Consider the following 11,505-nt stretch of genomic DNA (forward strand, 5'->3'; position numbering starts at 1 on the left):
TTGTCCACAGGCTCCTGGTAGCAGTATGAATACGTAAACTCACCGGCTCACAGATGGACAGCCTCAGAGAAAATGAACAGATGGATTAACACAGTGTGAAAGCATAGAAGTTGAACTTATTTCACTCACTCTGTATCACTCATCTCCATTTCATGTTTCAAATGAGGCGGGCTGTGCACCAGACTACCCTTTGCTGTGCTTTGGTATTCTGGTATGAAACTGAACCATGACATTGAAAATGCCAGTACACCAACTCAATTTTTTCTTATTCATCGGATTCCAAATGTCATCACACATGACTGATCAACTATACTGAAAATTACTGACATTACAAGTTATAACAACAACCATCTGTAAAGTTTTAAATGCAGTTTGCAGTTACCTAATGAATTAAGGACGCCATTAAAAAATCCTAATTAAATGTTTCCTTTACCTTTACAAGCTGTTACATTTTACCTTGTTTTAAAATGTCTCCCCTAAGCCTTCTCTCAACAAGCACTTTTCATCCCCTTTCCAATAGTATACCAAAAGCAGAGAACAGCTTTTAAAGTACCCATTAAAAGCACACTTAAATTTTAGGCTTCACAGCCCTGATCCATCAACCCACCACAGTTGCTAGTTTTCATTCCAGCGTAATGCTCAGATAATTAGGTTTGAATGAGCCATTAATTTAACATTGACCTTTACTTTACATCATTACATTTAAACTGCTATGAACTCTTTGAGAAATTAATGTGCTGGTGTGTTTGTACTGATAAAAAGTAGTTTATTCAACATATTTTGTGAATATCTGCCCAATGAACAAATTTGGTGCTAATGTCTTAATTAAGCTCAATTATTTGTTCTAAGCTTCATTGAACAGTTAATTACCCCTCCTGTATGTATTACTAATTCAACAATTAGACAATTATAACTTCAAACAGAAATAACTTGGAAACATTTGCTTGAATCCTTCTGTTACAACACATTTCTAACCCATATTTGGACAAAGTGTTCAACATCAGATTCCCCTAAAACAAAGCACTGTAGCAGCTTTTGGATGATGCAGACAAACCATTTAATAAGAGGGTGTCAAACAGAAGAGAAAATAACATCTGCCAGCTCAAACGGCTTTGCAACACTTCTCTTTGGGTCCAACTGCAGTTTAACTGGCTTAATATCCTGATATATGATGAAAACACAACATCATAAAACATACAAACGCAAAACTCAGTTTCATTAAGCGTTCCAGCTGAAGAAACCACAACTCTTATTGTATTAAGCTTTATTCTTAGTCCAAGCTCTGTACAATGACAACAATGAAAAAAATGAAAATGCAAAGCTTTGACTCCTCTGTAATCCAAAACAAAATCAGCAGTACAGAGGAAAATGTAAAAAATAAAAAGGGGGAAATCTACGATTTCAGGGTGAGGTGTCTAAGGAGGCATTGGTCCTCTCATGGGGCCCCTTGGGGGGGCAGGGGGACGGGGCGGCATGGGGGGCCCTCTCTGAAAGCCAAAGGGAGGTGGGCGAGGGGGGCCTCCGCCGTAGCCTGGAGGGGGCATGGGAGGGGGTCCCCTCATCCCTGGGTGCATGGGCGGGCCTGTGGAGGGACAACAGGTCAGTTCACAGGACAGTGGCCTATAATGCCTAACCCTTACTATATAATATTGTGTGCAATCATTTGTTTTGGTTTATAGCATGTGTGCTTAAATCAAATACAACAATTAGCCTATTCATTTAACCTGTTTTTTATACTTTTATTGTATCTGAAGTCGTGTAACTGCACAAAACTTTGTTTATTGTATAAAAAGACCACACCGGACTGTTAAAATGGAAAACATTTCTGCAATTAAAATTTATATCAAAGAGAGAGACAAGTCAAACCTACAGTTTGACCTGCATTACCTCACAAACTGAACAAACTATTACAAAGCAATGTTACAATAGTTTATATTTTCCTCTATGTAACTTGGCCCTGTTTTTTTTTTTCTTCAATTCACCATCTGTACAGAATGTGCTCTTAAAACTGAGTCAGATCAAAATGTTCCTGAAGGAAACACTGAGAGGGACCCAAATCTTTGTGCTAAGTAAGCCTGGGTATGTCAGTATCAGTCCCTCTGATAAAAGCACTGTCCATCAAAAGCAGTTTAGGTACAGTTTCTGATGTAGTACAGGCACCAAAGCAGAACTTACCCATGGGGGGGCCAAAGGGTCCTCTTGGTGGCATGCCCATGGGTGGTCCATGCGGGGGCATGCCTGGGGGCGGGGGTGCCCGATGCTGGTTGGACCCAGGAGGACCTGGTGGCGGGGGCACCATCCCTGGGGGGCCAGGAGGGGGCATAGGCATCTGGGGCATTCCTATGTGAAACATGGGACAAACCACATGAGAATGAAACTACACTGCAGTGTACCCGGTCCTTTAACTGTCATCTCTCACAGTCTTGTTTGATAGCTGACTATTTACACAGTGCTTTGGCGTTTCATAAAAACATGCATGGAAATATGTGCAAGATTTTCTTTTCGTGTTAGCTTGTCTACGCTGTGAGAAGCAGCAGCTTGGCATTTACAACAGATGGTACCACAGCTTCCTTAAAACCCTTGCAAAGTCTGTGCCTTGGAGAAAGATGCTCCACTGTTCAACTCTTGTTAACAATTTGTTTAATTCTGCACACCGAAAGAGTGTCTTGTCAAAGTTGTCAGACAACTATATTCCTACTTAACTGCATTGATATTAGTAGGGGAGGTAACCTGTTACCCTTTCTATACTCTTTTGTAAACCAGTCGGCCTCCTTTCTGTGACTGATACCGAAACCCCGAATTTCTCTGCATGAGCTCAGAATCGGCACTAAGTGATGCATGCATTCCGATGAAGGACAGCTGGCCAAAATATTTTTTTAACAAAATGAATGTGTGGTTGTTCATTTGTAACACACAGGGCATGACCTGTGTTTTTTCTTTGCTAGCGAGAACACAATCATAAGGTGGTCTTGACAACATTATTATTTATTATGAACACAGCAACTGTTTTTAAGTTAAAATTTTCATGTGTTTGTGGTTAGTCAGTAATGCCCAAACAATCAGACCAATTATAATACTTCAGGTCATCCACAGGCTTGTTTTATGTACAAGTTAAATCTTCAGTGAACATTGAGATCCACTTTCAACTTTATCTTCACATCAAAGATTCTCATGGACTGAATAATGCCCCTTGAACTTTTCTTCTGAGGGCCAAAGGGATAAAGAATAAGAACAACAGTTATGACCACATACCTGGGGGGTGCATGCCAGCAGGCGGGAATGGCGGTGGTCCAGGTGGGGGTGCTCCTGCCGCTCCCTGGGGTCCCGGGGTCCCTGGAGCTGGGGGCATTGGCATCCCAGGAGGCATTCCTGGTGGCATCGAGCCAGGGGGTGGTACAGGGGGAAATGCACCAGGAGGGGGCAGGCCTGGCAGGACAAAATGGCAGTAAATTATGGCAGCTCATCCAGATTTCTGAAATCTGATATTACACAAGTGTAACCCTTGATAACACCACCCCCAAGTCACCCCTGTAATATTCAGTACAGGCCATTGTGTACTGTGACGGTCTGAAGAATCACACCCACAATCATGTGTCAGAAAACTGATGCTAGAGCAAAAATTCCCACTGAAACAGGGAAGAGCAGGGAGAAATCAGGATTAGTGCAATTAACGTGGAATACAAAAAAAGGAAGATGAAGAAGAGTATATGAGGAAGAAGGTGTCAAAAAAAGACTAAAGGCAGTAACAACAGCAGAAATAAATGACCTTCTGAAGCACATAGGCTAGGACTACAAGGAAAAGCAGATGGCTGTGCGTTACAGTAACATAAGGACATAATCCAATACTTTAAAAAGTGGAGGTAAACTACAGGGGATGCCAACTTCACCTGGCATGGGGATCCCAGTCCCAAGCGAGGTGATGACGGGTGCAGGGGCAGTGGGTGGCGGGGGGGCGTCGGCGAAGAGCTGGTGGGGGCGGTCGGCCTGGGACAGCGGGTTCTGGGCGGCCAGGAGGCGCTCGGCGGCTGAGCCGTGCCTCTCCCCCTTGGAGTCCTTCTTGAACGCATAGGAGACTGTGATGGGCCGGTTGCAGAGGTACTGGCCATTCATGGCCTCGATGGCGGCGTCCGAGGCGTCGAAGCTGGCAAAGTTGATGAAGGCGTAGCCCTTGGAGTTCCCCGTGTCCGGGTCACGCATGATCTTGGGCGTCTGGAGGATGACCCCGAAGGCACTGAACGTGTCGTACAGCAGCTTCTCGTCGATCTCCGGGTCGAGGTTGCCAATGAAGATGTTCGCGCCCACGTCCAGGTTCTTGTTGTGCGCCGAGGCCTTGTTGACGCGGATGGGCTTGCCATACAGCTTTATCATGTTCATGATCTTTATGGCATAGTCAGCATCCTCCTCACTGAGGAACTCCACAAAACCATAGCCTGGGCAAGAAGGCATTCAACATCACATCACTGATGCTTTGCCAGAAAACTCATTATAAAAACTGCTAAATAAATAGCTTATTTTTACAGACAGAATTACAATGGGTGTTCACTAAACCTAAGCACTCAGGATCTGTGAGAGGACATTTCAACTCTGCTGTCATTTTCCCATTCCATACCTGACAACTGCTGGTGGCCCAAGAATAGCAAAAACTCACCAGTTTTACCCAATGCTTATACTTGCGTTAAAAATCCACAAAAATCCATATTAACAAAATGAGAAAGGAACCGCTTGCTGACCGGCAATCATTACAAACCAAAAAGTGCGCAGGACAACTTCTGATTCCGATGTCGCAAAATATTGCGAAGGTAATAACCGCATCTTGCAGTCCAAGACTGCTCTGTTATACACACAAACACTTCAGCATTACGCTGAAACGTCACAACAGCGCTACCGCCTCGACTGTGGGAAGCACCCCACCCTGTGTGGCGGTTAAACTCACCCTGATGTTGCCCGGTCACTCTGTCCTTGGGCATGTGTGTGTTCACCACTGGCCCGGCCTGCAGAAACAACTCCCACAAGAGAGGCTCCGACACCTTCTCATCCAGGCCGCCCACGTACACCGTGGCATCTGCATGCAGCGGAAGGCAAATCAGGCAGAAACTCAACAAGATGTGGACTCTCGTGGCGCAAGGTATGTTATGAACAACGTGTTGAATCTGTGTATACCTCTGAGCTAATCACTTACTACCAAGTCTACAGTCTAGTTTACAGAACACATGTTCGGCGACGGAATATTATCATGGCTCAGAAAAGCGCCAATAAGCAATGGTTAGGAATGCACTTTTATTATAATACTTCACTACCTCCACAAATATGAAGTTCTAGCTAACTAGTTGGGTCTTAAGAACTAATCGGCCAATACACGCACCCACTGTCCACTTCTAAATCAGAATATAGAAGTAGCTAGATAACTTCATCTGAGTGAACTTTTAGCTTTAAAACACATCAGGTTAGAGCTTCACAGTTATCCTAGCTACCTGGCTAGCATAACTTGCGCGATTCTTCACTGAAATGTGCCTTTTATTTGACTAGATAACCAACCTTCCAACTCTTAATCAAGCTGCAGCAAACCATCTCGTGCACTTATTTTCTATTCTTAGAAGGTTAGCTAGTTTAACTAAAACACATTCGCTAGATTGGTCATTGGCTATTAAGCTGTCCAGCTAGCTTTGTCTAGAAGTATTATGACCATAGCTTTCTAGCCCAGTGTTTTAGTTTTTGAGGAGTCTGGTCCGGTAGACAGTATTTTAACCAGCTCTTCTGACCGCTTACATTTCCACACTTCTAAAAAAAATAATTAAATCTCTGTTTAAAGTTAAATCATACCTTGATTTCGCTCCGAAATTGGTCCTGCCGCCATGTTGGACCCGGCGTGCAAGCGTCGTCAGGCGGAAGTGTTCGGAAGCGTTCTGCCTCTTTGGTGAATTTCTATATGTATTGCCGCCACCTATTGTGCTGGAGGTGTGAACTCACCGTAAAATACCCTGGAATAGCAAGTAACGGTTCAGTTCCTGTACTGCAGCAGCAAGCCGAGACCTCACGGGGACGGTATGCAATAGCCTGCTCAGTTTCTGGGCACTTCACGTTGCACTTCACTGAATCATTAAATCCTTCGAGCCCAATCCAACAACGTATTGAATGTGATTTCAGAAGGTTACCTATGTCGAACCTCTTAAAACAGAACCAGAAAACGATTTAGAAATAAGTAATTCCATGGGTATGAACAAATGTGACCCTTGTGTTCCCGTTAGTTGTGAACAATCGGGATTTTCTCTGATTAGTGTTTATTATTTTAATATTTTAAGCAATATTTTTATTTTATATTTTAAGCAGTTTATTATTTTTAAGCAGTACAAACCCATATGTACATTCTTTTTCCAGTCAAGGTAGAAAAATCTAACCATGAGACAATGTAACTCAGAGACATTGCAGCTCACTTTAGTGATTTGTGTTTACAAAAAGCTTACAAAAATTTCTGGAAGATAATCTGGTGACTTTCTGGTACATAGACTTTGGCAACACCGTAGCAGACAGTGGGGTGTCAAGTCAGGGGCACAATATTGTCACAACAATGCCACAACATTGCATCAGAACCAACCAAACCACAGACAGGAACAATCTGACATGTCAGTTGGTCCACTTTTCTGGATGACAAATATGTTCTCAACAGGAAAGAGGTGTGGCCAATTGTTCCAGCTATAGCTGAGAAAAAAAATGTAAATGGCATGAAAATTAACCACTGGCTGAATTTGTTTTTGAGTTAGGATTGTGTGTGTGTGTGTGTGTGTGTGTTTTGAGTGATATGCCAGGGTAGAGTCCACAGCCACAAGTTGTCAAAACAAACAATCAAAACATGACAAGATGATATATATAATATACACACAAACTTAAGCATCTATTCTAATGTCTACCCTCTACACCTCCCAGTATATTGCAATATGTGTCTACTTTTCATAAATTTAGCAAACTGATTCAATTCCAACAATGTTCTTTGTTCTTTGTTTGAGAAATAAAGCTGTGAATTATAACCTGCTTGTCAAATCAGATTAAGTCTCATGGAGTTGCACTGTGGGTATAACTTTGTTAAATCAAAATTTGTCTGCCAGGGCTGCATTGTGGGTAAGAGAGAACGCAGTCACTAATCTTAACCATATTCAGCATACAGTTCTGTGTTGTCACCGCTGCAATGACATCACCCATTGGATGGAAGGGGCTGGCACCGCTGATGTCACCTCTCCCCCCTCCCCTTTTGCTCTGCTTCCTCCCTCCGCTGTCCTCCCAGTGGAGAACACTGAATATTTCAGTAAACACTTCAAACTCCCACACATCGCAACACTACCCTTAAAAGGAAGAATCTTGTGATCCTGGTGAAATATTCCCATATCAATCTCAGACATTCAAGTCTGTTTTTATCCTTGATTTGTCTCTTGCTGATGTGACAGCCTTTCTCAAGATGAGAATAAATGCAGGGTTATCTTTTAGATGGGAGTGTTAGTTTAAATGCTTAGCTTAACTCTGGTATGCTGACAAAGCATAATAACACTCAATCGACAGCGGTCAACTGTTTGATTAAACCTCTGATAGGTTAATCTAGTTGGCATGTTCAAGAAAACAAGGTTAACTGGGGTTTTATCTGGAAGCTCTGAATTAATCAAAATTTATCATCACGCAGTTCTGATAGTATGTGGTCTTACTAAGTCAACTATCATAATGAGGCCACTTAAAACATTGCCTTTGTTTGTCCCTCAGGAAAATTTCAAATCATATGCCTGCTACAGCAAATGTGGAAATGGTCTCCAAGACCATTCCATCTTGTCCTGCCTATCACTGCACATGCTAATTGATGACTGTAATTTTCAGCACCGAATTTCATATATATATAATATAGCCCCGAAAGATTGGATCTATCGACGCCACTGGGCACCAGAGTTTTATGGTTAAACATACAACCTGGCAATGGCATTTATGGTACTTGATCATCCTGTTTCATACATGGATTCATGAGACTGCATCTTTGTTAAAATACAGGCAGCTAGCTTTAAATTTGCAACAGCCATTGTCCATAGGTACCAGTCAAGTGCATTATGTAGGGCATCAAACCTAACCATACTGTCCTAAAACTCCAAGGATGAAGAAGGTGAGAGAATATGGCATTTGAAATTACATTCAGTTCAATCTATGTGGGTCAAAATCCAAAATCATATAATAATCAGCAGTTTTCATGTTCTACAAAACGAGACTATTTGTTTAGGACATAAAAACTTAAACTATAACCAGACTTGTTTGTTTTTAATGACTAAGACACCAATAATCCCACCAGGAACACTACTCACTGAAATTTTTATCACAGATAATGCAAGACAGTGTGCATGCAATGAGCTCATTGTTCCTGTTCAGCTTTTCTATGAAGCAATCACGTCACCCAGTGGACAAGGAAGTACATAGTAATTTGAAAAATAACCCTCCTCACTGTTCTTCTTTTTGGTCTTACCTAACTCTAGGCAATATTCCTTCACAAAATATACTGAAATAGTTACATTATCATGAGAGCACTCTTTTTAATTACGTTTTTCCTAATGTAAATAAACTCCACTGGTTTTATTGACAGCTGAGACAATGACTACTTAACTGAGAACAGCCTTTCACAAATGGACTCCCCAACATGTATGTAAGAGATACCACATGACTCCTGTTAGTAATTTTTCAGCTGTGATCTCCTGAATCTTCTGTCCCCTGCCGACTACAAAGTCAAAGACTTCAAATGCCCCATTTTTGCATCCACCTTGTAGAGACCAACAGGAGTGGACATGTTCTGTTGATTTTTTAAATACTAATGGAGAAATGTGTTACTGATGTTCAGCTTGACTCTTTACATTCTTGTTTCCCATGCAATTTACAAGAAATATGACTAAAGGTAAACAACATGTTTAGAGGATAAAAGAACACTTTATCCACTCACTTGAACATAAAAGGCCTAAAACACACAAGCCATAGCAACGCACAATGTAGTACAGTAGTATCTCTAAAGGCAAAACATTTAGTCATGATTAAGTCAATGATGTAATAGTGATTTAACTTGCAACATTCTGTATGAACTGCATGTAAAATGTATTAGACATTCAGTCTCCACAAAATAATGTTTGTTTTAGACTAAGTAAATGTAAATGTGATTATTAAACATAAGCATTTCTATTTGTTGCATTTTCAAAAATAACATTTTACACTTTCACTTCCATGAACACTGGATTAAATCCCCATGCATTGTGGGCATTACCTGTGAATGATACATCTAAACTACTGTGACTTTTTTCATATTTTTACTCTTTTTTCAGTGACCTTCATATAAAAATGGAAAATGTAAGGACTCCAGGCTCAGGGCATTCAAGAATACAAAGAAAATGCTTCTGGTGGCAACATATGTCTCCTTCAGGCAACCTTAACCACTAACCACACTGCTGCCATGAACAGGTAAAGGTAAACTTAAGTTGTCATCAATATCTGGTCCCTAAGTCCCTTCTGAGCAGTCCAATCAGCATTTAATTAACTATGACTTAGATATTCTGAATAGGCTCCTTAAAGGTCTAACACGTATTTGCTTTATAGTAACGATAAAGATGGAGGAATTTTACCATTTTAAGCATGGGGATAGCGGGCATGAAACTCATGAGCACTTGTCGGACAAGATTCCTAGACGCCAACATCCTCATCCCCGTCACTTCAAATTTAAGTCATAATCTTTGACCACGCATTTTAATATTTCCCCTTTTGTCGTTTTGTGTCACATCTTTCGTTTTGAAGGCACAGACTACATAATTTGTCTTGTTAATTTCTTGAAACATTAACGGTCACAAAACGCTTCCTCAAAGTAAAAAACTCATTAACTACGTGCGTCGCTGAGCTTTTCTCAGATTGATGTTAGTTCAGATATGATACCATCACAAATGTAGCTGTACCGGTTTTGGAACAAGTTTTAGGCTCGCGGTACCGCAGATTTCCAAATAGGCTTGCTGCTTCGAGCGGTTGGCCTTGTGAAACAGCTTTTTTCTCTCCACCTTGAAGTTGGCAGGTTTAGTCAAGACCGGGTTGTTTATACTGTGTGATGAGCCGTGGGATGACACGATTACGCTGCTGTTTTGCATTTTTAAAAAGTAGGTTAGTGACAAATACAGCTCTGCTCTTGGAATTTAAGCACAGATCTACGATATGCGTGGATTTTGCGTTTTTGTCGGTCTAAGGATGTGACAGTTCGTGATCATGAGAGGCGACGGCATGGATTTGCTACGGAGGATCTTCTCGGCTGTGGGCTTTGACTGTTTGAGGCGCGCACCGTCTTCAGCGCAGAGGTGTGTTACTATTGCTCTATTGAGACGTCCACTTCTGAAACTTACGTTTAGCAGTTCATTTATTTGATCATCAGGAAACACTGAGACGGAGGGAGCTCTGTTTTGCGGAGAATTCTCCTGACTGTGTAAGACATGACTTACTATGACTATTTGAAAAGTGAGCGTGTCTTGCTTCGTGTCTCTCCAGCTGTACCAGCCAGTTTTACTGAGTTTTGCGGTAACTTTAGTCCTCAGCATGGGGGAATATTATATTTTAGTTTCATTATTTATCCCAGCCTGCCAGCAGAACAGAGAAGTTACTTTGGCTATCTGAGGTCTAGTTGCAACACCATCATGAGTGAGCAAAAGAATTGCAACAGGCACAAGGCTGAAAGGCGGTGTGCCCATGCATCCCGCGTACTGTAGAAGGAGTATCGAGACAGGAGAGGCTATTTTATGCCTAGCAGTTATTAAAGAGATCGCGAACTACAAAAGACCTAACTGAATGAAACTTTTCGTTTCCATCACTGGCATTATGAAAATATCCTTTGGTCGGACAGTGAGAATCTGTACATTCTGTCTGCATAGTATAGGACTGTGTAGTATACGTGCAGTATGTTACCCAAGCGTATTGCCAAAATGACATCTAATCTAGGATAAATGGCTTTTATTAGAATGTGAAGCAAACATACTAATGTGTAAGCATTCATTTCACACCGGTATGGATCACAAATAAAATCTGAGGGCCTTAACTTAAACATTCACTGGAAAATTACAATCAATCAATTGACCATACCCGTTTTTCAGTGTGTTTTAAACATTTTAGAATTCAACAAAACTCTGTTCTGTGACTCAGCAATGGTGGGGATAGCAGGAAATATCAAGAAATGTAGATACAAATCTACTGTAGGCCGAGAAGATGCAAGCAGCTAAAGCAAGCTGGGGCTACATGTTTTGAGCTGATTGAAATCAGAAGTGAGACTTTTTTACATTCTTTGGTAGATGCATGTCTACACATCCGTTGGCGTTCAAGCAACAGCAAAATGATGTAAAATTATTTCTGTCAATGACAACTTGGAAGATAACGGAATGGTATTAAGTAGGATCACATGTTGCTTCTGAAGTCCATATAAAGTGCATGCAGTATACATGGAAACCTATTAAAATGAAATGTCTATGAGACTCTCTG

The 11,505-nt window shown here is 41.4% G+C and overlaps 1 protein-coding gene across 1 annotated transcript; it reads right to left on the reverse strand.

Moving 5' to 3' along the window:
• Window positions 1-1,382: 1,382 nt before the first annotated feature.
• Window positions 1,383-5,874, reverse strand: sf3b4 (splicing factor 3b, subunit 4). The gene is made up of 6 exons (XM_036555205.1): window positions 5,821-5,874; window positions 4,934-5,062; window positions 3,888-4,430; window positions 3,253-3,426; window positions 2,176-2,340; window positions 1,383-1,582 (listed from the first exon to the last, which is right to left on the reverse strand). The coding sequence occupies exons 1-6, from the start codon at window positions 5,852-5,854 to the stop codon at window positions 1,416-1,418; spliced, it is 1,212 nt and encodes a 403-aa protein (XP_036411098.1). The 5' UTR covers window positions 5,855-5,874; the 3' UTR covers window positions 1,383-1,415.
• Between the last annotated feature and the right edge of the window lie 5,631 nt (window positions 5,875-11,505).

The sequence above is a fragment of the Megalops cyprinoides genome, chromosome 21 (genome assembly GCF_013368585.1).
Source record: "Megalops cyprinoides isolate fMegCyp1 chromosome 21, fMegCyp1.pri, whole genome shotgun sequence".
Taxonomy (NCBI): domain Eukaryota; kingdom Metazoa; phylum Chordata; class Actinopteri; order Elopiformes; family Megalopidae; genus Megalops; species Megalops cyprinoides.